The sequence below is a fragment of the Stegodyphus dumicola genome, chromosome 6 (assembly GCF_044657685.1).
Source record: "Stegodyphus dumicola isolate Sdum_Otavi_A_Nest chromosome 6, ASM4465768v1".
NCBI classification, from domain to species: Eukaryota; Metazoa; Arthropoda; class Arachnida; order Araneae; family Eresidae; genus Stegodyphus; species Stegodyphus dumicola.
The window spans coordinates 76,116,424-76,143,407 of record NC_140773.1 but is presented as its reverse complement, the minus strand read 5'-3'; the positions used below and the strand labels follow the sequence as shown (position 1 = coordinate 76,143,407).

The window sequence follows — 26,984 nt, the reverse complement described above, 5'->3', positions numbered from 1 at the left end:
GAGGCAAATTGAAGAAGTACACTAAAAAAGCTCACTTAAGAATGAAAGGCAACAATGAAAATATCAAAAAACAATTGCACATGCATATAAATCATATTGATTCAATTGTCGTTCCTCCAATATTGCTTCGCATACACAAAAAGTATTTCTGAAAATCAATGTATAACAACAAAAAGTTAAGAGAATTGCTGAATCATATAAAATATTAGCTTTAAAGACAAATAAAAATGATTCAGAATCATAGCTTCTAAAGAAAAACAGACAGTGATGATATTCCATAAAATGACTTGTATTGCTAGAAAAATGCTTTTTATTTAAAAAGGGGGCTACATATTTTACAGATATATAAATCCTAGACAACAATAGCTTAGATGACACCTGAAATTAAGGCAAAATGAAATGAATTTGATTAAACATATCAAAATAAGAAATTAACAATTTCACATTTCATGGAACTTATTCTCAGTAAAATGCAACTTCTCACACAATTTAAAGGAAGTAAAAAATAAAATTTTCCCACTAACACTATATTAGTATATGCCAACACTTAGACCAAGGAATAATAAAAGATTACAAACAAAAGGCTGCTATTGTCATATTTATCTAAAATTCCAATCCTGTATGAACACCCAACAATTAGCAACATACTTTAGATGCAGTTTGCTACATAAAATGTTAAAAGTGTCAGTTTCAGCTATGGCCAAAAGTATTTCCAGAAGGTGAAATTTACTGAAATTACTTTAAGATACGTGAATGTTTATGATACAAAGAATCAAGTTTATCCATTAAGCTTTTTTTAGATGAAAATTTCAGCAGAATTAATAATGAAGTATACATTGCAGTTGATGAAAGTTTATATACAAAAGAATGAAGTCTGGAAATAGAAGACTTCGTAAAGACAAACAAAAGTGAAGAAAAAGACACTGAAGAAAACACAGAAATAGAAACTAGCAAAGGCAAAGATCCATTTAAATACATTTCTTGATACACCAAAAATTCCTTTTTTGAGCCATCAGGACTATGATGCAATCACTATAACCAAAAGGCTAAGTCCTGTGAAATAAATCAGGTAAACTAAAACAACGAGATTTTTTTTTTTTTTTTTTTTAATACAAGAAGTAAATTTTTACTTCCTAAATATATTTTAATACATTTAACTCGTTATTGCTATTTAATGTTGCTTATGACAATGCATTCTTATTAGAACAGTTTTAAACTCTTCAAAGAAAACAGATGTTTTTCTAAAGATTTAATTCCCCTCAAATGAATATTCTCTGAAAACATATAACGTTTTGGCCCTGTGCATGTCTGTTAATGGAAGGTTCGACTGTATCAAGAATTTAATTTAAAGCTACAAAATGTTTTCCTGCATATGTATGCAACAAATACAAGTAATTTCATGAAAATGAAGAATATATCACTTTCTACAATTGTTTATTTTTAATGTTCCCCCCCAAAAAAACATTAAAAATATTTTGGATCAAAAATTTTTTAAAACATATAAAAATAGCATTTTTGAAAACTATAAAGTTAAATAAATTAGATAATTATATGGTTTCAGGATTTAAGCAAAGCGAATAATATAAAATCACCATTTAATTTTAACCTACCAAAAGTAAAAATCAAATTTTCATACTTAAAATATGCTGCTAAACTGGAGTTAGTTTTTAAACTATGAATGTTGTCAGAAAGTGAAATTTTCTACTACTTTTTGTTATACCAATGAAAATTAAAAAGCCATATACTCCTAATGCATGAGTATCTATAACATTGGTATACATTAAATATGATAGCAATATGTTGCAGTAACCTATATATGGATGCAATATGATTGAATCTCAGCAATACTTGATGTTAAAGTGAATGTCTTGCTACTACCACCCACATAAAAATAATTCTCCACAAACTGAACATCGAGAACATTCTAAAAATGTAGTAAAAGCAGCACATGAAATATAAACAGCTACTGCAATAAAAAGTTGATTTACAGAGAGAATTTTTAGTCAATACAGTAAAAATTTTCAGTTTTATAATTTATTAGGATTACAAAATCAATTAGTATGAAAACTTATTTTCTAAGTTTTGTTGTTTAAGATAAAAGTTTTAAAAACTATATCACATTGGAAATACACTGGTTTGGTTTATTCGATTATGACAAAACACTCAAGGGTTATCTGCATAAGAGAAGGGAAGCCTTTGTCCTGTTTCTCATGTGCATGGCATTTTTCTTCGGTAAATTATAAATTAATACTGAAATAAAGACATTTATTATCCTAGATGTTAATAAAAAAGCAGAAGCAGTACATTAAGAAATGAATTATTTTTGGTCCATCTGAGGTGCCTTTGAAAGTGAATATATGGAAACTTTTAGAGGAAAAATAATACTCATACATAAACAAAAAATAAAACACTGCATTAGCATGTACCCAACATTTTTTAAGATTTATGAAATTAATAATTCCTGAACAGCTAAAATAAATCTTTTGAGCTACATAAACACAATTTATCAATATCACCACCCATCTCCTAAAGAAAAATATCATGCAGTGGTGCCCAACCTTTGGCCTATGGCGAGCACATTTCCAAAACATCAACATTTTTGTTAAACATATTTCCAATCTTGTGTGATAAATCCGAAATATTAATTTTGGCAAATGGGTTGAGATGAATAATAATATTGATTGAATTTTATGGAAATCAGAGAAGCGGAGTTCAAAATTATTCAGTGCATTTAGGTTTTCCGAGTATTTCTGTGTTTCAATTGCCTTGTGGTTATTAATATGGCTTGATAGATTCTGAAAATAGGTGAACTTTTTTCTTCTGTCATCTGATTTATCCACAAATTTAACCTTATTCGAAAAGAAGTTACAGTCCCAGTTAATTGAAAAAGTTTTTTCTTTTTTTTTTTCCGGATCTTCATTTAGCTGTTATGTCCGTGAGAAAATACAGATTGTAACCAATTATTATCGTCCAATTCTTTATAACTTTCGTTTCTGAATTCCAAAAACTTCTTTATTGGTGAAAGAAGTTCTACAAATCGTTGAAGGACTTTTCTCCTGCTGAGATCTAACATCAAAATGAAGCAATAAGATTCCATGTTCGCTATCAAGTTTATCAGTCAGCAATCGATTATTTTACATCTTGCAAGATTATTTTACATCTTGCAAGAAAAATATCATGCAGTGGTGCCCAACCTTTGGCCTATGGCGAGCACATTTCCAAAACATCAACATTTTTGTTAAACATATTTCCAATCTTGTGTGATAAATCCGAAATATTAATTTCGGCAAATGGGTTGAGATGAATAATAATATTGATTGAATTTTATGGAAATCAGAGAAGCGGAGTTCAAAATTATTCAGTGCATTTAGGTTTTCCGAGTATTTCTGTGTTTCAATTGCCTATAAATGTTTACCATATTTTAACAATTAAGAAATATAAATTAATAGTTATTTTAAAAATTTTAATGGTCTTCTTTTTCATAGTACCTAATCAGGCTGGCGAGAACGTACAAAAGATCGGCGAGCACAAGGTTGGGCACTGCTGACCTAACATTTTGAGGAAATGAGGTTTGACGCATTCTAAATTTATACGATGATTTAAAGAAAGCATGGTACAAATATTATTTAAATCCCAAGCACAGAAAACAAATCCATACTGCTAAAATACAAATAAATATTTCATGAAATTAAAAATAATACCTGGCAGCCCCAAGTTATCTAGAGTTGGATCTCCAGTTGGAAGAGTAGGATTGGTAAAATCACGACTTTTGTCATTGTTGTATTTTACATTAAGATTTGAAAGTTTAGAATACTCCACACGCAATGTACAACACGAATTATAGATATTTTGTCCATCAAGAGACTGCAAAACAGATAAAAAAAATAATATGAAGTGAGACTTTCATTTACAAGTTACACATATAAATGTATTTTTATTAGAATAAAAACCTAAATTAATAACTAAGAAAGTTACCCTTTTCAAAAAAGGGGGAATAACAAAATTAGGGGGAAAACTGCAAAGAAGCCTCTTAGTCATCAGAAAAAGTTCCTAATAATAATCTATATAGTTTAAGATTTATTTACGAATAACAAGCACATACCAGTTTGGCAGCTTGCGCTGTAATCACATCTGGATATTGAATCAGGGCCTGGAATGTACCTAAAGAGGGTTAAACGTGTGATTACAAAACTAATACCATTCTCTTCTATTACTGTCTACCATAAACACATAAAAAATAATTTAAATTCTTACCATTTTTGGAGAATGTTACAATTTTTAAGACTCTTCCAACACGAGAAAAAATCTGCAAATATATATAAGACACTTAAGATTATCATATTAAATGTAAGAAAATTTTTATACTCAATTTACTTACTGGCATGCATTAAAAAGCAACAGTGAATTCACTTCTTTTACACATTTTTGCCACGATATTATAGGATTTACTTTTCTTGCTTAATGTGTAACAAGCATATGATTTTGTTTTAATTTTCCTCACAATGCAAAACTTAAAATGAACTAACATGTTTTTAAAGGTTTTTACATTACAATTAAAACAAATTTTGTAATTTAGAAGAAAAAATTTCCTTAGTCTCAAATAAAAACATTGAACTCTACATAAGATTCATAATTTTTATTGAATGCACTTCTTGACATACAACAAGACTATTGAGCAACTCAATTAGCTTTACAGAACTAATTTTTACTTTGAACTTATTGCTTGTTCATACAATTTTTTTTTAAATTATAAGCTAAGGATTTTGTTATTTATTGATATGAGTGGTGCTTGCTTTTTACTTAAACTGGTAAATCATAATGATTACTAATACTTTCACAACTTTTAAGGAGAAAACTCATTGCATTTAATTTCTTTTTATAAAAACTTAACTTTTGTTTCGCTTTATTCTTGTGATTTTATTGTTCTTTGATTAGTTTTTTGGTAAATGGGTTACTGGCCTTAATTTTTACTAATTTTAAATTTTGTTCTTTTATGTTGCATTTAATGGAGTTTTCAATTAATTTTTAAAGGTATTTCTTCTCCTTTCTTTTAATGAATAGAGTTTTTATTTTTTAGCTTAGTCTATTATTTTGATAACTTGCAACTGTGATAAAAATTTTATGCAACTGTAAAGAATTAGGTTTTGAAAAAAAGAAAATTCATAATACTAGAAAAGCTGTGCCTGAGAAATAACCCCCAATTGCTTTACTTTTCTCCCCCCACCTCCCAATACTGATATGCAAAATATAATACTCTTTTATTAACCTATAGAGCAAGGTAGAATATTATTCTCTTTTGAAGAAAGCAAAGTAAAACTCCAGTATCAGCAAATATTTATTAAATTAATCAAACCAGATGTTTGCTCTTTTGAAATTATTATTAAATGTAAAACATACTGATTGAATTGAACTGACTTATTTGTAACTGATATGTGCCAGTCTTATTCCGGTGATAGCTGGTTAAAATTGTTTCAGCAGATTTGGTTTGGGTTGGTTTATTAGATTATGGCAAAGCACTCGAGGGCTATCTGCCTTAGGGGAGGGATGCCTTCGTGGAGGACTTTTTAAGGGGAACTGGCTTGTATACACGTTACACATGGGGAAAACCCCGAAAACACCCATGCAGCCAGGCCGTTCGAACCTCGGATCAAACTACCAGTGTTCAGCGACATTACCCGGCCGCTGGTGGGCTGTTTCAGCAGAAAAATTGACAAATGAAAATTTTATGTCTTTTATCAGTACCTGGCGAATTCTTACCCAGTGTAAACCAGAATCAGTTTTGCTCCTTACAGTGTTGTGGATTTGTCATGGAAACTAAATTTATTTTAACTTCTTAAAACACCTAATATTACCATTTCAAAATCTTGGAAATATTTAAGCTGTATATTTTTTATGCTGCAAGTACTTGTAAAATGAAGAGCTGCATTTAAAAATAATACTTGTAAAGGGAATAAATTTAAGGTGCCCACCTGCCAAATAATTTTGAAGTATTGGTTCCCCTCCCCCCAAAAATATTGAACTATACCTGCCACCTGTGAACCATCATACTGTAATCAGTGACATGTAAAATTTAATTAGCCAATATTAAATAAATAATGGTGACTTGTATGAATAAATAAGCTGAATAAAAATTCCAGCTGAGAACTGAAACCTTAAAAATGTGAGCTCACTTTTTTCTTATAATTTAGATGCATTCGATTTCCTAAAAGAAACCCTTGTAAAAATGACAATACATATCTCTCCCACCCCCCAAAAAAGAGGGGTTTTATAGATGGCTTGCAAACTTTACAAAGAAGTTTACCTTTATAAACATGAATAGTACATAATTATTAAAAATAAGAAATCACAAATTTACGTGTATCTTTATTTAACACAGAAAACTTTCATACTGCAATGTTTCAAATTATATATTGCATGCAATTAATTATAATCCATTTCTTAAACACAAAAAAACTTAGTAAAAAAATTTAAAACTGCTCCTACCTGATACAATATTTCCAGAGTAACCGGATAGATCTGGTTATCTACAATGACCCTGAGAACAGTATTTGGTCCACCTTGTGTATCAGATGTGTGATTTACCAAAGCCTGAGCAGCTTGCAATGCTGCCTGTGTACTGGCATTCTATAAATAATAAATAACAGTTTTATATAAAAAGACTTCACAAAAAGATAGCATTCTTGATAAAAAATTTAAAAAAAAAAAAAAAAAAAAAATTACTTACACCTGTTGCATGAGAACTGTCTGTTTTAAGTTCTTTGTGATTTGAAAACTGCACGTAGACATTGCGGCCCCTCACATAAGGAGCTCCTGAGTTGGCATAATAATTTACCATTGATGTTGCTGAAGCTTCATCACTCATTTCTAGAAATGCCTGAAAACAGAGGAGGAAATCAGAAAGCAAGAATAAAAGGTAAAATTTTATTTTAAACCCAAAATTTCTGAAATATGTATGTTTTCAATTTTGCAATATGAAAGTAATTTTAAAATAAAATTAAAAAACATTTTTATAAAATAAGCTTTTACTTGAAACTCATAAAATAATTACTGAACTAAAATGAGAAAGAAAATTTATTATATAATTTTAAGGGATCTATAATAATTTTCTTTACAAAATTCATCTATGATTTCATTTTACAAATAATAAACAATCAGAAAAGTAATAAAAGTGTGAGAGTGAGCTTTATAAATTTATAAAAATAATGGCTTGCAATGTTAAAATGAAATTTAATTAGAAGTGTTGAGGTGCCCACGTTTTTATAATACATGATATAAACATTGTAGATTATTTCTGAAATGATTTTTGAAACTAAAATTTTTTTATGTTAGTTCTAAGAAATATTTTAAATAAAATGTGAGCATTTGTAAAATTAGGAGCACATAAATATTTGTTCCAGATTTTCTACCCCTAATTATTATAAACCAAAAATTAATAATAAAAATTACTGGGTATGCAGGAATTATGCATTTCTGTGCATAGAAATTGAGTACTTTTGAGTAATTAAATTGAGTACTTCTGAATCAATCAACGAAATAAATAAATCATCAATGAAATTTAAAAAAATTAATGAAAAAATTAAGGACCTATGAACAAATCATAGTTGAATACATTTAAGAAATTATTGATACTGAACTTCACTTTTGCAATACTATTTATTCGAAGAATAAAAGAGATCTGTATATAGGATGCATTAGTATTAAACATAATTATAAAATAAATTTGAGAATAAAACAACTCTGTAAAATTAAGTAATTAGCATTAAATAACAAAATTTCTAAAAATTTATATTTTACACAATTGCCCACAAATTTTTAAAAAAGATCAGCGACATTTTATTTTAAGTTTTAGTAACAGATGTTGGTACTTATTTTTACAAATTATTATTTCAAATTAATCTGTTTGTAAGTCGCCTAATTTAGCACTGCTTTCCAAATAAGGAAAAGTTATTTTTAATGTAATACATTATGAATTCTTAATTCACATAAAAAGCAAATAATTTTGAAATGTTTAAGCTTCATTCAATGTAGGGTTTTGTGCTCAGAACCTAGGGTACTGCAGCATGACCTAGAACAAATTCAACAGGTAACCCAAATATATATTTGTCAAAGAATTGCCAAATCTATTTCTCCAAAGTGTCATTTCTCACTCAAAAGAGAAATGACACTTTGGAGTTCTAAAAAAATTTATGAAAATGGCAGATGAGTAAACATATGGACATTTTGGCAAATCAAAAATTGCCCCCCCCCCTCTAAAAAAAATCTTAAAAACTTTTGAGAACCATAGGAAACATGATTAATGTTTCTTTTAACATTAACACAGAAATAAATACTTTCACTGATTCCCTCTTCTTCAAAACTGACAAGGAGGGAGAACAGATACAATTCAACCCAAACTCACAAATTTTGTTCTTCAGTAAAAAATTTCTTTTGCACAACTTCATAAATTTTAAAGAACAGAATGATTAATATAATTATAATGAACAACACATTATGAACTCAATAACAGATTCTACATATTCAGTTATCTTTACAAGTAATGTGGTGTAAAAGAGAATGTTAGTATAAATTACATTATTTTTGATATTTTTATTATGAAAGCTTTCCATTTTTGATGAATATTCTCACTTACACCAGTAACATAAATAAAATCGTTATTAGTTATCTATTTATACTTCTCACAATGGCAGCAAAATCTATTGCTACAGATTCTTTTGCCCCAAAATTTAAAGTAAGTATACTGTTGTGAAATGCAAAGTGGCGGCGCCGTGAGATAGCCAAACGGCGGGCTTAGGGTTGCCAGAAAGTTAAAAGGAAAGGAAGGGTTGCCATATTTGGCGTGAAATCCTGCATTTGACGACATGTCATAGACGGAGCGAGAACATTCTAAAACGCATTCTTAGCGATTTTCCTCGGCTATATTCTCGAAGGTAGGTTAGAGCTACAGATACCCTGCCTGTACGGTGACAGTCGTAGTATCTTTAGTTCAGAGATCAGCTTGGGAGCGATTGACAGAATCCGGAGCTGTTTAGTGCTTTGCCACTTTGGAAGCTGTCTGTTCGCTGTTTTTAGGTGGCTAAAGGCTAATTGTTTTCGCGTGCTTGTCATAGCTTTAAGACGAGTGTAAAGTGTTTTGATTCTTCATCAAGTGCTATCATTTATTACTCCAAAACGAATCCGTTGAATGCAACATTATGTAGCCACTTTGCCAAGAAATGCTTAAATATCCTATGTTCTGAATCAAACCAGTGAATAACTGGATTGTTCACCCTTCTTCCCAAAAAGTCCGGCATTTGATGATTTATGGAGGACTTTTGGTCTCAGCGTCAAAAACGGTGCCCGAGGTTACATCGCAAGTATAACCAAGACTAACTCCTATACACTCGTATTCATGGAATATCACAAATGTTCAATCATCATCTTGAACTGGAATTCGATTCCGTTAGCATAAGTCATCATTAAATACTATACCAATCCAGATTTCAGTATTTACAAAATATCACATTCAATACATATTTAAGCAAATTTATACAGCGTTGCCGAGATAAATAAAAAAATATTCCATTGAAACAAGTAAAAATTACAAATGAACAAAAAATGAACTATTTACAGACTGAGCTTAATATCGATTCATTGTATTCAGTAAATTTTGCTTGTCTGAACGCCGGAATTCAGAAATCGTAGGGGGGGGGTGTTGACGGACAGAATAGAAAGAGCGCATTATTCAACTCTTCAGATCGCCGAACCCAATGCCGACACGTGCAAAGGGCAAAAAAGACAAAAGCTGATGGAAAACAAAATGAAAATAAAAAACATAGTAAAGCAATTGTTGATGAAACTGGAGGGTGGGAGGGGTAAGAGAAAATGGCGCGTACATTTCCGCTTGGCGGGAAGACAGGAACCACGCAACTGCCCACCTTCCCAGACCAAAGATTTAGCAGTAAGCAGGCAGCCATGATAGCTATTATTCTGACTCATCTTTCAAGGTTAGCAGGCCATGACACCAGCAGCTGAAGGCATTTCGTGTCTCGCGAACGAAGCATTTTCAATCAAATCATTAGAAACTGGTTTTGGGAGTCTCCTACCACCTTACTTTTCCCTCTCGAATTTTGCGAAGTTATTAGCTTCGTATCTGGTACTCGGTTGGCTAATTTTACATAGAACAGAAATGATTTGATACTCTAAATATACAGGTTATTTGATACTCTTAATATACAGGTTTGATACTCTAAATATACAGGTTAAAGGTATTTTACTTTTAAATATTCAACGCTCGATAAATTTAAAATTATATCTATTTTCAACGCATCTACATACAAAATTTAAAAGTACACTTTTCAAGTAGAACTGAAATAGATCTAAAACTGAAAACACTTTATCTTTCATTCAAATGAATTTTACCGTACCCCCATTAGAAAAACCGGCAATTCATTTTACTTACTAAAAAGAGGCAAATTTCCATTTTATTCATTATTTTTTTTATCAAAAGCGTGTAAATCAGCCTCCACTTATAAAAAAAACAATATCCACTTATAAATTTGTCCAATTTTCCCATAAATTGATATATATCAAATAAACACAATTTCCAAATTAAACTTGAAAAGTACTGTTCCTGAGAGAAATACCACATGAAGTAAAAATATATTCAATAAAATCAGATATGACTATATGCATTCACATCTGAGAATCAAGCAACACCTAAACACAGTTGTGTTCCTCATATTTCACATCTTGAAATGCAACAAGAAACAATGTGGAAGAAGGATTAGTAAACTTCACAAGAAAATGCAACATACCAATTTCCTCTCTCTCTCTCTACATATGCATGTTTTGTTATTATTCAAATTTACACTATAAACATTACGGAATCTTTAAATATGTTAATAGACACTTTATTAATGAACTTCCTTTGGCATACAATTAATACTATTTAATTACATATTTTTCTATTCATTTCAAATGAGAAAGTATTTTTTATTTGCCTTTAACAAAAGCAAGAAAATAATGTAATACATATACAAAAAGTGCTTTTAACTATACAGAAAGTTACAAAAGGGGGTTCTTTTGGTTTAACATGTGATCTTTTTCCTGTAAAATTACTACACAGTATTACCTCTTATCTTTAGCAATGATTCTACAAAAAAGCTTAGTTTGCTCATTAATATACTAAAAGGTAACAAAATTCCAACACATTTTCATAAAATAAATAAATCAACAACTTAAAATACAGTTGTCAATGGAAAAATTATTTTCACCATACTGCTGTTACTTTAGTTCTAAAATTTAGCGACAAATTAAGGCCTCTTTAAGAGAGAACAATTTCTTATATGTCTGGTCTTATGTTATTTAGTTTTAGCCATAAATTAGGACCTACTTTCAATTTTCTTCCATATTTATTTTTCAAATACAACATGGAAGAAAATCCTTGAAAAATTTAATAGCTTTATTTGAAATGCTTTAAAATTATTCCCCCCCCCAGTTCAGTTAAAAGTTAACAAGTGTGTTATTTTTGAAATCTTTAGTTACAGTTCGATCACAGGGAATTTCTATAAATTGTTCTCTTTCTTCTTATCAATGCACTTATTCCAAGGAATACCATTCTCAGACTTAAAATTGTCAATTACTTTGAAATTTTCATTTGCAGTTGCTCTATCATGAAGAAATTCATAAAATAAATACTTTTCGGCAATTCATTTACCTTCTTCGAAATGCATGTAAACTAATAATTGAACAAAGTTCATTATATCAGTACTTTCACCTAACTGCTATGTGAAATATTAATTGTGTTTTATTTTTTCAATAAGTGTCTCTCTCATGGAATTTGCCATTACACGAATTCATCGACTTACTGTACCATTTGATAACAGAATATTAGTTCATTAGTCGCTTTTTCATTGAATAATGTTAAAACGATAGGTTAGAGTAGATTTAAGTGTGCCCCTTGGATTATCGTGAAGTTGATGTTTCATTTATCATACACAGATACTGATATCTTTAAATATTATTCAATTAGTTTGTTGATTATATACAGGAAATGAAAATTAAAATAAGCAGCCAAATAAGCACCATTGATAACATAAAGGATAGGCAGGAGATAAAAATTTATTTACTCATTCCTGACTGATCCAATAAATGACTGACCAGTCCAGGAGAGATCATAAAGCACTTTCCATCTCATTCATACAAAGTCAAACTCTCTGATGGGAAAATAAGACACGTTCACATGAATAGGAAAGTATATTATAGTGGGAATACCATGGAAGTTATCCCTGAAAACGAAGAAGAATTTGGACAGATTCATCCAACTCCACAAGCTTCATTTCAAGATATAAAAAGTGTTTGTCAGAAACTGAAACTTAACACATTTAATGAGGAATCAACAACAATTCATAAGAAAGCATGAATTATTATTTACAGGTGATGTAAAATATTATTACTTATGATAATAAATATGATTATATTTATTACTATAATATATGATTATATTTACTAATCTTACTGATGATTCCCCATGCAAAGTGTATATATATCACGATATTTCGATATCACGTGATCGTGATATAGTATATATATATATATATATTTGAATTTAACTAACAAACTAACATTCTCTATTCATGAAAAGAAAATTTAAAGTTATTTAAATTTTAAATAATGAAATTTAATTGCAAACAAATTATTACTTTGAACTAATCGACAATATCATTTAAATTCGAAGAGCATATATATATAAATGAATTAAAGCTATTTGCTCATACTTTTAGATACATAGATGATATTATAACTTTCAATAATAATTCTACTTTTGAGCAATTCAAAATTTACCCAAATAGTTTAACACTTAATAAAACGAATACGAATCAAGATACTATTGAATTCCTAGAACTGAAAATTATTAAACACAGCGAAATTAAATTATTTGATAAAAGAAGGAATTTCCAATTTCCTACTATTAAACTAATTAATTGGAACTCTAATATCTCTAGAAAAGTAATAGAAAACACGTTTCATAGCCAAATTATCAGAATAAAAAATATATGTACTGAAAATGACGATTTAAAGGAAGAAATCATAAAACTAATTAATGTACAAGTTGAAAACCAAATACCACCAAAATTTATTAATTTATATATTAAAAAGGCAGGCCTTAACTTTACCTTATAATTTTTTGTCTCTTTTGGATATGATAACATTACCTTAGCTTAGCTGGAGGGTAATGAAGAATATAAAAGAGTAGAGAAATTATTGTAAATATGTATATTTAATCAATACTGGATTCTTTCCTTTTACTAATAAAGGGCCAACTCTTTTCAAAAGTCTCAATTATAGCCCGAATTGAGTGAAGATTTTAATCTTCTTCTTCTAATTTTCCATACTTTAGCCAGTATTTAGTTAAGTTTTGATATACCAATTATTATTCGTTGTTATACGTTTGCGTTTATATGATATCTGTATCAATTCTTTCAGAAAGTAGATATGTTAGTTTAGATTAATTAAACATGGGAAAACACACGAAGGCTGCCTTCCTAAAAGAAATGATGCCCACCTAAGGAAAAGGATACCTTCATGGAGAACTTTTAAGGGAAAGTATCTCGTTTTCACGTTTCACATGGGGCAAACAACGAAAACCAATCTTGCAGCAAATCTCGATTGCCTAGCCACGAACCAAAGTCAAACTACCAGTATTCAGCGGTCTTGACCATTCAGTCACATGTAGTGTTCAGAAAGTAATTACGTTTCACGTGAGAATTGTGTTTCGGAGGGAATCAAATGATATATTAGGATACTGAGGATGTACAGTGGAGTTGAGATGTGTACTAATTTTTAATTCCCTGAATTTAGTCCTCAGTAAGATTTTTTATTAATATTCATCAACTCAGTAAGAATCTTCATTCTCAGCTTCATTACTTCGAAAGAAAGCAACAATAAAATGCTTGAGATCTGAAAATTTCGTATAACAATCTGATAACTCAAAGGCAATTTTAGCATTCTGAAAATCATAAAAACTGAAGAAATATTTCTCCATTCGACAAAAATCTTTATTTTTTGAAATTTTAATGGGTTCCTGAATACGGAATTTTGCTTTTAAAGAAAAAATGCAGCAACAATATAAATCAAAGAACAACTATTTCCCTTCTATTCTAAGGTAAAAGTAATATATAATATCTCTAAGTGGTAAACCTAAATTTTTGTTATTGAATACTTTGAAACTCCACAAGGATTTTATTTTCTAAATCTCCAGTGTTTGCTTCTGCATTTCTTTACCGAACCAAAAACTGTGAAGCAGTTGAAAAATTTAAAGATCTTATAACCCTGATATGAAGGCAAATCAAGCCTGGAAACGCTATTTGCAACGTCACTCATTTGGGAACTCGAAAATGCTTTCTAATACCACCTGTAATAATTAAACTGTATTTAATTTGCTCTTCAATATCAGGATAATTATGCTTAAAATGAAAATCTATATATTGTTTGAAGGATACGTTTGAATATTTTACATCACTAAATTTTCTAAACTGTGACAAGTGAATATAGGTAGCTCTGATAACTTCGCTTATTTTTTAGTATGTAACCTATGTGCAAGTTTAAAATCCAAAAGTGAACAAAATTGTCTAGTTCTAGCATAAAACATTTCGTCCGAAAATAAAACAATAAATTGCATTTCGTGGGAAAACTGCATATATCTACCTGCAGTGTGAAAGCGATTAGAATACTTCCCTCATTCTAACACCTAGAGCTTTGGAGCTAGACCGAAAAGAAATACTGACCATCTCTCTCTGCCAACATAAGAGCACTACCGTATTTGACGGCATATAAGACGAACTTTTTTTCCTAAATTTGGTCCCAAAAAAGTTACCTGCGTCTTATAAGTGAAGGTAATTGCATTCAATAATTGTTTATTTGACTTACGTGAGAACTAAAAGAAACCCCGCTATTGAAACTTTTTTTCCCTTGTGTGTGGCCGTCTAAATAAGGGTGCGTCTTAATATGCTGTCAAATACGGTAATCACCTCGTTGTTAAGATTCGGTATTTTTCCCCTTTTCCATAACGGCTTAGCGAAGAGCCCCCAGTGAAGGAACACAACTATTTTTCGAGCCCACATGAAAAGGTTAAGAGTATACTGAGCTATTCCCATGAATCCAGAAAGTTGCGCTTACACTTCGTTTAAAATCTATTGACAACAATACAAACTTAGTTACGAGTTTTAGTCTGAAAAACACTGCAGCAGCATTTCAAAGGAAAATCAATAAAGCACTCTATAAATACAAAGATTTTGCCACAGCATATACTGATGACATCACAAATTTTTCAAAAGATTGCAAATCTCATATGATTTATTTAGATATGATACTAAGCTGAAACAGCTTTGCTTTACAGTCAATATCACCGAATGTGATTTTGATAAAACACAAATTTAATATTTAGGTCATGTAATTGGTTCAGGGAAATATCAAGAGGTTCCCAAGGAAGTAAAAGCAATTGCCGAATCACCAAAATTGAAAACAAAGAAGCAGCTCATAAGTTCATTAGGTCTGTGTAACTACAGTCAAAAGTCGTTAATTCGGACACCCATAATCCGGAATGATCTATAATCCGGACCTCAAAGCTAAAAACTTTCTGCGCATGCGGCGCGTTGACACATGCGCATAGGCATTTACGCGTGTGCGTAAGACCTTATACGACTGCGCATATGCGTGTGAGCAAGCACAAAATACGTTTTCGCTAGCGCGTTTTACGTATAACGGACGGTATAAGCTAAAATTATCTAATTATCTATTTCAGTTAATGTTGATGATTGCAATGTTCCTTAATCTTCGAATTGGATCCGGCTTATTATTTTTTGCAGATTGTAAGAGCAATTTTATAAAAGTAAACTTGAACTTTCGATTATGCCAAATAGAATTTCCGATTCAGGAGCTCCCAAAGGATCGTACAAAACGAAAGTATGTTTCGATGTTCATCAACCAAAAAGTGGAATTGCTGCAAAAAATGGATAAAAACACGAAGAATGTGACAGAGAGTTTAGTGAAAACGAAAAAATTTCGATTGACAAGTTAGTCGGTATTCTCGGCACAGATTACGGGACTTGAACAGCGGAACTTCGTAACTGAACAAGAAATTATGTCTGTTTATAGAATTAAAGAGAAAGTATTATCATATAAAACGAAGCAACTTAAACAACTTACATTGAAAGAAATGTTTAATAAAGTAAACAAATATTAAGCTTTTTTTTTTTTTTTTTTTTTGTAAATTTTGATACCCTTTAGATCATAATTGTTCTTTATTTCATAAATTACGGTTTCATATTTTTAATTTTAGAATTTCTGCATGCCATCTTACGAGATTTAAACTGATGATCTATAATCCGGAAAAATTGATAATCCGGAATCGCCGAAGTCCCGACAAGTCCGGATTAACGAATTTTCACTGTACTATACAGATAACACTCCAAAATATTCTGAATTAGTATATCCACTTACTTAAGAAGAAGATACCTTATGAATTGTCAGGGAAAGACAAGCATGATTACAGCTTTAGACTAACCTAAAGATGCTCTGACTGAAGCTCCCTCATGGCGTATACCAGTTTTGGGGCTACTATTCAATAGATGCTTCTCAAATAGGAATTGCAGCTTACTTATCTCAAAATTTCAATGAACACAACTACCCCATACCCTATGCAAGTCAGAGGTTAACTTGAGCTCAGCAATCGTAGTCTATTACTGAGATGGATGCATATATATAATTATATGCAGAAAAAAAAAATTTGTAAGAAATTTGAAACATGGATTTTCGCATTCAACAAAAATTTTTGCATTTTGCAAAAGTTGAATTATATATACTGACCATAATCCAACTCCTTATTTAACAAATGTGCACCGCAATCATGAAACACTAGCTAGGAGTCCAAATGGGTAATACAGATACCTAATCCAGCTGGTAAAGCAATGAATACCCTTTTCCTTACATGAACAGAAATTGTTTCAGATATTTGATGCTACGGACTTTAATTTTACTGGATTGACTTATCTGCTTTCTTATAATCTTTATAGCTTACATACTGCAAGATATTTCTTTACTGTACTAAGTAATATTTGTAATGTTAAACAGAAATCAGATAGTTTAATATTCTTATCCATTTTTTGAAGTTTCCTTTAAAAATATTTACTTATAAGAGTTAATTATTTTATTATGAAAAGATCGTAACATTTTTATTATAAAATTATTTTTTTATGTTTTAATAATCAAGTATCAGATTAGTAGATATAATGTTGGACTGTGAGCACTTTTGTTACCAAAATGTGTTTTGACATTCTATCCAACCACAATCTTAAGCAGAGGGTGTAGTGTCTGGTCCTAACTTAAACTTTACTCTTAAAAAATAGAGGGAAAAGGTCAGACAGAGATTGCTTTTTATTGGGTGAGACCAGATATTCAGTACAGCGAATTATATAATAAGCAACTTTGTTCCTCTAATATAGTTATCTTACTTTTTGCAAAAAGTGTACATAAGTTACTTAGTGTGTTGTAAATAAATGAAAAAGATTAATCTGGGTGTCATTAACTGTATATAAAACACACCATCGATTCAATAATTTTAAGCATATGCTGCAAGCATTTATAGCATTCTAACTGCTGAAAAAGAAAAGAGTATTTGTATATAACATATTATCCAAAAGCAGGCATTAAAAAAGAAAGGCCTTCTGTTCACCCATATACTTTTTCCTTAAACATCTTCATTGTTGCCAGCTATTCTCTAGTTTTTCTGAAACACACATATATACCACAGCTGCTGACCTTCATAAATAAAATCCAGGAGTTCCTCAAAGTTTGTTGTCATTTGAAAACAACTCCAAACTAACTCAAGCTCATTTTATAATGCATGATTCAGATGATTGAACTATTTATAATATAATTCCAACATTAATAATTTAGTAATTTTCTTAAACTGTTATGTGACGAAAGCAACACACTTTTAAATACAACAAAAATAAAATTAATAATTAATATGTATTTTTGTGCATATAAACACAATAATATACCATTTATTGATGTAAAATAAAATACAAATATTAATTAAACATTGCTTGAAACTTTACAGAAATTCAGGTCAAGTAAAATTTAATATAAAAAATATGCCAAGACACAAAGGATGGGGTCATAGAGTTAGTACTGTTCTGTTACCAGGACCAGATGCAGAAATGGATGTGTTCACATTAGCATGTAAGCACAAACGTTTGTGTGTATACACACATAAATACATGCATGCACACATTCATACATTTCTGAATCCAGTTCAAATGACAGAACAGTATCAGAATTAGCTCAATTTAAGTTTGATTTATTGCTGGGAAACATTTTCCTAAGTAAAAGCTAAAAACTGGGAGATTTGGTGATCTACTGAGATATGTGAAGAAAAACCAGGACAGCTATCAGCGGTGATATATCCAAAAATTTCTCACAGTTTTTAGGTAACATGGTTTAATATTTCGTGATTTTTACTTGAAATTAATTCCTAGTGTTTGAATAGTTTTTTCCCTTGGTTACTTATAACAGACAAGCAAGGCAAGCAACGTCAATAAGGTACCACGGAACACTACTGATAAGGAAGTTTGACAACTTCATGTTCCAAGGTACCACGGAACACTACTGATAAGGAAGTTTGACAACTTCATGTTCCAACCTTTTGATAAGCATTAAACATTGCTGCTGTAAGCCAATATTAGCTAATAATGCATGATGGAGATTGTATTTTACACTCTCTAGTTACTATACAGTGAGAGTTTTATACAGGGATCTTTTGTTTTAGATGTTTAAGAGGGAAAAAAGGGGGGAACTCCTGGACTTACATAGAGAACAGCTTTCTCAAACTGTTCTTGTCAACAAACTTTTTGATTTCGCACAAAATTATAGGACAATGCTCTTAAAAACATGTGCATTTACAAAACAAATGGAAAGCTATTATTAGCTAAAAAAGGCCACTGTGGCAGTTGCTTTGGATTTCTGGTTGGCGATTGTTTCTTAGGAAGGAAGTCATCCCTCTGGTGAGTTGCTTTGGATAAAATTATCATATTTCCATACAGCAAAATCTTTGACTTTTGTTAACAGCAGCATTTTTTTAAATAATACTAATATTTAAAAATTAGCAATCACACATGAAGTTACTAATAAAATACTATTCAGAATTAGTCTTCTATTAGCTTGTCGATTTATACCAAGAAATAGACATCAAGAGACCTTTATGCCAGATATGCCTAACACTTAAGACTTGTATTTAACTATCAGGGTGTCACTTGGTTTTGTTTCAGTAAAATACTGCAGATAACCAAAAGTATCAAACTGTAGGATGGAATGAAATCCTATTGCTTAGATGATGAAAGATAAAAAAGATTAAAAAAAAAACTGTGGAACATGTTTCAGATTTAATGACCAGGTAATTCCTGTTTAAGAAAGATTAATTTTCAATATCCAGCAATATAGATTTTATTTACTCATAAAAGATTAATTCTCCTGCATTTGGCATCCATCCATTATGAATCTTTTGGTTTAGACAATGCTCTGGCTATGAATGCTCTTTTTTTTTTTTTTTTTTTACATTATTACGCTCTTTATTTTTAACGTTTCTTTAAAAATTCAATATTCACAAATATAAAACTTCAGAAAACATCAAGAAATAGTTCAGATAGTATAGATGTTATCTTTGCTAATGAATTTACATTTCAAAAGATAGGATATTAATGTTACTTAGGCTAAATAACATATTCAAATTTATGAAAGGTAAATTTCATGGAGTAATTTGTGAGAATTAGAAAAATATGGCAGAATTACCTCACATGGGCAAACAGTAAATGAAATAAAAGAGTCTAAAAACATGGAAAAGTATCATAAAATCAAATGAACTACCAAAGCACATGTCTTTGCTTTACCTGTTAAGTTGGCCCTGAACTAATCTAGTACCAACATAGGCAGCTTATTAATAAAATCCTCAGGTTCACTTGCTCTTCTTGAATCAAAACCTCCTGCCATCTTGATCTGTTCTAGCCTTTTGCATGAACATGCACAGACGCTTCTCCTGTAAGTGCCTTCTTCTTGAAAACGAGCATGGATGGCAACCGGATATTTTCAGCATACACTTTTAACCAACTCAAATGGGACAAAAAAATCTGCTTTTTAGTGCTTAATACCAGCAGGGCCATCACAAGGTGGAGTCATACTTTTATGCCAATGTTTTGCAGCACTCCTGTTCTTTGCCTTAACAAAATCACCATTTCTCAAATTTTCTTCTCATGATTCCAATGATGGAAAGTAATTTTAACTGTTTTTCATTTAATTCAGTTTAATTTTTAAATAAAAACTGAAGGGTGAAATATTTTTTCCCTAAGCTCTCTTTTCTAGTCAATCTGCTTCTCACAACAATATTCATAATTCATTTCTTGCTTTCTAAAGGCACTAAAAATGATAGAATGTCCTTGGTGGAAGCACCTGCTTTCTACCATATCTAGGGTTCTTTGCTTAGGTTGACCAGAGTCATTCACATACATACTATAATAATAGCTGCATGTTAACCTTGTTAATTTTCCTAGAATTGGGTAAGAAAAAGATGAAAATGCCACCGCACAGAACTTCATAATAGGCCTGCTTAAACAATTAAAAGGGCTGCATTCAACCCATGGGCTACATTTTGAACATTCGTAGCCTACAGCATGGCAGGACAACAGTATAATGAATCTACATGCACCCATTTATCTTCATGGTTAATATTTTGCCTTTTTTTGACCCACAATTTTGCTTGAAAAAACATAGATAAATGAAACTTCATTTATATCTGCTTTGTGGCATAGTTCAAAGTTTCTTTTGCAAATTGATGACATAAGAATATAACTTAAATATCTTTTTCTTAACCTTCCAGCACACGTGCTTGGCAATTTTACATGAGCATGTGCTCGCCGTATTTTTTACGACATCTGTTATTTTACCGTTTTACATCCGTTTTGATTTTACAATATGAAACACAATTTTTATTCTTGAAAATATTAATTGAAAGCAAAAATTAGTGGGAAGGTTAATGCATGGGTCAAATAAAATGGCAAGACAAAACCTAAGGGAGTATATAAGCAAGCACCGTTAAGTAATGGTTCGCAGGCAATAATCATCCGTAATGATCGTTTCACAACTAATTACATCCACATCTCCAACAAGGTGTCGTTACTCATTCGATGTCAGTCTGACAACTGCAACAATGTAAATTATGAATATTTGAGTTTTAAGAAATTGAATAATTTGTTAATATCAATAACACCACCTTTGTATATAAAACCCCTCTATTTCTGAGCCCTAATTTTAGACAAAAAGGGATTCTCTATATGTGGCTAATTACAGTAATTTCAGTAATGTACTATGACAGCAGAGACTATATCATCTAAGATATCAAGCATTTACAGAAATGAAAGAAGACTCTTCAGTGATTGAGTTAGAAAATATAAAAAAATTAAAAAGTAATGTTAAATCTTGGATTAACATCCGTTTTAAATATTGGATGCTTGGAAAAATGACGTGAAATTTTTATAAATGAGTGTAACTCAAACCAGTTGAAGACATTTTAGAATTACGGAAAACAGATTTAGTAACACTCATCAACAGCTGGAAGCTTTCTTTAATAATATTAATGAGGATTATAATAAATTTCATGTATGTGACTGCAGCTGCGAAGAAGAAGGGAAACAATAGAATCTTAAATGAAGGTTAATCACTCAAGATGAAAGGCAAACAAACAGGGAGCAATTAAAAAGAATTAGCAGTGAATGAATCATTAACTAAAAATATAACAGGATTTAAAAAAAAAAAAAAAAAATGGAAATTAAAACATGAATTTGCAAAGCCATACACTGCACAGAGAAATAGAAAAGCTAAAACTTTATTCATATTATCATCAAGATAGGTGTGCTGACTGACTGATGCAGAATGAATGATAAAATTTTGAAATAAAATTATTAAAGCAGCTGTTATACAAATTAAGCAGTAACATGACAAACAGAAAGTTGATACCTTATGTAACATGAATAGAACCCAAACATTACTTATTTTAAAATTTCGACGCAAAGCATACATTTATATAAAATCAGAAAACCATCGAGAGATGGATCTAAAAGCACAAAAGGGAAAACTAAACAAAAGAGGAAAAATAAAAAATTTATATTCTTGAACTAAAATTCGTGGAATGAGAGATGTAAACTTGCAATTTAATATGGAATTTTTTATATATTAAGCTTAGCAATAATATTAAATTTAGTACAATGACATACTTACATATGTCTTTTAAACTTACAGATGCACAGTAAACTCCTCCAGCAAGAAATGAAATAACAAAGTAATCAGTGTGTTAAAAAAATTCTAAAAAGCAAGCTTTTCGGGCGAGTGGCTTTTGTAACTTCATCTTTCAGTGAAACAAAAACTAGAAATCTACATGAAACAACTATAACTTCCTTCACACTCCCCTTAATTAAATCAATTTACTTTGAAAGAATTAATAAGGTATAAATTTTTGCTCTTCAGCTGCTTCTCATATAATTAATGATCATTGCACTATACTACAATAACCCACTTCAATGAATTTAAATACACTGATGAACAGTTTCTTTCAATTCAGTATTTATTCATGTATAAATATTACTGCAGGCGAGGAAATAGACTAGTGAATTCACATTAGTCCCTAAAAAGTAAAATCAAGATTTCCTTTTACAGCCTCAGATCATTCTGAAAGAAAACTTTCTCCAATAACACATATCCCCCTTCCAAATCAAACACACAGTACAAAGATTTAAATTTAGAAAGATTCAAGGGCAGAACTTATTACTAAAATCTAACTATGAATCTTCCCTCTAAAATAATTTTTTAACAGTATTTGGCTGAGATTTGAAGATCTTCCCATAGTGATATAAATTCATGACTATTTAGTAAATTTAATGCAATTTCCTTACACTTGTTCAAATACTTTCCAAGCGGTATTCATTTTTATCATTTGAAATTTTATGTCCCTCAGTTTTCTTATAAGAAGCATTTTGCGTTTTTCCTATTTAATTTTTATCTTTATAATAATGATAATTTAACTTGATCAACTTGCACATACTTTACGCAATTAACTAGTACTTATGATGGCAATTCCTAAAATTACACACAAAAACGACGCAGTTTTGATATCTGCATAATTTGATGTTGCCTTTTGAAATTGCTTTAGAAAAGCATACTTACCTACCTATGACACACAAAAATTAGGAGATTTTTCACAATGTGAAAGACTTTTTACATGATAAAAATATAGTTTTTAATAATTAATTAACTTTAAATAGTTACTAATTCGTAAATGAAAGCATCACAAAAATACCTTACACATAAAAAAATTTTTATTACTTGCATAGTTTAAGAAAAAAAAAAAAAAAAAAAAGACACTTTAATCAGTTTTCCTACAAATGTTATGAACAGGGGAGATTTTGCTTTCGTTAAGAAAGAAACTTCATAATTTTGTTCATAGCAATTGCCACGTAGGCCTGCTTTCACTAATAAAAGTTTTTTTAATGTGTCATCACTAATATTAGATCTAAATTTAGTCCTCGTTTTCACAACAACACTGAAAATCCTCTCACAATCTGCATTACCATAATTGCCATTACTCTCTTTAATCTCTCTCTTTTTGAATGATAAAAATATAGTTTTTAATAATGAATTAACTTTAAATAGTAACTAATTCTTAAATGCAAGCAACACAAAAATATTTTTATTACTTGCAGCGTTAAAAAAAGAAAAAAGAAAAAAGAAAGAAAGAAAAGACACTTTAAACAGTTTTCGTACAAATGTTATAAACAGCGGCAGATTGCTTTCTTTAAGAAAGAAACTTCCTAATTTTGTTCATAGCAATTGCCACATAGGCCTGCTTTCGCTAATAAAAGTGTTTCTAATGTGTCATCACTAATATTAGATCTAAATTTAGTCCTCGGTTTTGCAACAACACTGAAAATCCTCTCACACTCTGCATTACTATGGGGAACTGTCAAGATGGCCAACATAATTCTAGACAGTTCACTATATTTTAAAATTCCATCAGCACCTTTCAGTTTTACAATTAAACTCCACTGGGTGTCAATCCTAGTTGATTTTATAACTTCATCCCAAGCTTTCTAATTGTAAACTGCTGTTATGCAGCTGTTGGAACTGTTATTATTACAACATTTATTTAGTTCACTTATAGGTGTTTGTCGCCTTCAATTTTTCCTTCCTTTTAGAACTCCTTTCAAGATAATAATAAATATCAACAATGTGTTCATCCACATTTATTGGTAAAGACGCTGCCCCTTTTTCAGCTGCTAAATTTATGAGGTGACAGGTGCATCTCATAATCTGCAAATCTGAATTTTCCTTTCTTAGGATGCCTGCAACACCAGCCTTCAAGCCTACCAATCGGCACCAAGTGCTAAGCAATTATACAGAGGGACTGCATTTTCTTTTAGTTTTAATAATTAGCTGTGCTATATTAAAGCCTGTCAAATGTTCTTCTAAAGTGAAGACAGAAAGTAAACTGCACTCAATTTCTGAAGACTGGATTAAAAAAAGAAACAGCAATTGGATACAGTTTTGAATTGGTATTATTGCTTCCATCCGTAGAGAGGCAGAACGGAGCTGTTTTAATGCAATCAATAACTGAAGATTTATTTTTCAAACCCATTTCTTTAACAATTGCACCTGTTTTGGTTCTTGCACTTGAGTATTTCTTAGCGATTTCACTATCGAGAAACGTTTTTCTAAGTAAATGTGCAGCGTGATCCGACGCATTAAGTGGCAAGTTGTACTTCAGTAAAAAGGCAGAGAACAGACATTCTGCATTAACTTTTTGGTCCTTTTTTTCCGAAAATAAATTTAATCCCCCCCAAAACAACTCATGTTGTCCTTGTGTTTTTGTGTACGCCACATGTTTGAAAACATCGCCCTTCCAACCTGTGAAATCGAAAAATCGCAACGACAGGCGTTATACATCACAAATTTATTTAATTTCCTTGAGGAAATAATGGAAGGAAAGTCAACTGAGTACGATTTTTGAAAAGGACACGAATATTTCACCTTTCTCGCACACATAACAAAACACGATAATTTCTAAAACTTTTTCTTAATGGCACGTGCACTTACACAACTCAGGACAAAATGAACGAAATAACTAAAGAACATCTAAATAACAGCTTGCTTTGTCCTCACTGGCTAATATAGGCCAGATGACACGCAGAGGAGCTCGATGCTTATTGGAGAACTGGAGAATGACGTTTCTGAATACGTATATGCTCTCACTCACAAAGCAGAAGTTATCTGATTTGCAAGGTTTTGTTTTAGATATAAAATTCAATTGCTTTCAGACGTCAAAAAATCTTTTTTGTTTGTTTGTTCATATAACAAAGTATTAAGCCAAGTTCCATAAAAATCGTGAGAAATTTTAAGGATAAGAAAAAGTCGGGAGAAATATATTGTAAATCGGGTTGGCGGGAGAGTTGGCAACTCTGCATTACTATGGGGAACTGTCAAGATGGCCAACATAATTCTAGACAGTTCACTATATTTTAAAATTCCATCAGCACCTTTCAGCTTTCCAATTAAACTCCACTAGGTGTCAATTCTAGCTGATCTTTATCACATCATCCAAGTTTTCTAATTGTAAACTGCAAAATTACGACTGCAATATTTTCAGTGGCAACATCATCCTCTTTCATGACTAAATGAAATAACACAGGACATAATGTTCAAAAAGTACCTTATATTACAAAAAGATGCATTTGCTAGAGCAGAAATATGAGCAACTTTAGCATGCAAAATCACTTCATCATTGACTGGAAATTTATGTAGTATGTAATCACATACTCGACAGAAGTAACTTCTAACATGAAGATAAAACTAATTTTTGTCTTCTGAAATTTCTACCACTACTTTTGTAGTTGCAGCTCCTAATACCAAATCTTCATCTTTCTTCTGATTATCTATTTCACCATAAATCACATCATATATAGAATTTACAAGACAAAACACAGACTGGTTTTACAAACTTTGATAAAATGTCTTTAAACAGATCATAAATCATTGATTTCAAAGCATGAATTTATGGAATTCTGCTTTGTAGATCTGTGTTAAGAACATCGAATGATGGCAAAATTTATTGTAAAAAAAAGAAAAAGAAAAAAAAAAAAAAAAAAGCAAAAGGCTTTGTTAAGGTCCAAAGGAAAAAACAAATATTCGTTCTTCACAAAATATTCTTTGTTTTAGATACAATCTAAAGAAAATTCAATTGCTTTCAGACATCCAAAATGGCTTTTGTTTTTTTGCTCATATAACGAAGTATTAAGCCAAGTTCCATAAAAATCGTGAGAAATTATACGAATAAGAAAAAGTCGGGAGAAATACATTGTAAATCGGGTTGGCGGAAGAGCTGTCGAAAATCGGGAACCTCCCGCCTAAATTGGGAGATACTCTGGAAAAGATATATATTACTTCATTTCTCCATTTAGTTTTCATTTTATCCTTCTAATAATAATTTTAAAATACAACAATTTTATCTACACATCTTACTGGAAATCCAAAAATAAAAATAAATACCTGATTTTTGCCTTTAAGCAGAAGCACATTTGTAACACGCCCAAAAGCGATACCTAAGTGAATAATGTCAGTTTCAGTTGCATCACTAGATACATTCCTAATATGAACCACACGAGATGGTTTTCCACTCTGTGTTTTTTCTAATTTTACCTGTAACAGAAGATATTAAAATTACATATTAACTTCTAAACACATATAAGATTTAAAAACAAGAGTGCTAATTTCAGCAACTACAAACATGCAAGAAGAGGGTCATTTAACAGCCAACAATATACATACCTCTGAAACTTTAAAAATGGGCATCAAAGCTAATTCAATTCTTAAAAACTCGCCTATTAAGCTACTTAACCAAAGGCTCAGAT

General features: G+C 30.6%; 1 protein-coding gene across 6 annotated transcripts in view; it reads right to left on the bottom strand.

Moving 5' to 3' along the window:
• The window catches only part of heph (polypyrimidine tract-binding protein 1 heph), a 173,306-nt gene that overhangs the window by 40,546 nt on the left and 105,776 nt on the right, over window positions 1–26,984 (bottom strand). For all 6 annotated transcript variants that reach the window (XM_085818551.1, XM_085818554.1, XM_085818550.1 and 3 more), the window contains 6 exons: window positions 26,623–26,772; window positions 6,725–6,874; window positions 6,484–6,624; window positions 4,255–4,306; window positions 4,103–4,161; window positions 3,702–3,864 (listed from right to left, as the gene is read on the bottom strand). In XM_085818551.1, the coding sequence (XP_085674677.1) occupies window positions 3,702–3,864; window positions 4,103–4,161; window positions 4,255–4,306; window positions 6,484–6,624; window positions 6,725–6,874; window positions 26,623–26,772 (715 nt within the window). The remainder of the gene's footprint in view (window positions 1–3,701; window positions 3,865–4,102; window positions 4,162–4,254; window positions 4,307–6,483; window positions 6,625–6,724; window positions 6,875–26,622; window positions 26,773–26,984) is intronic.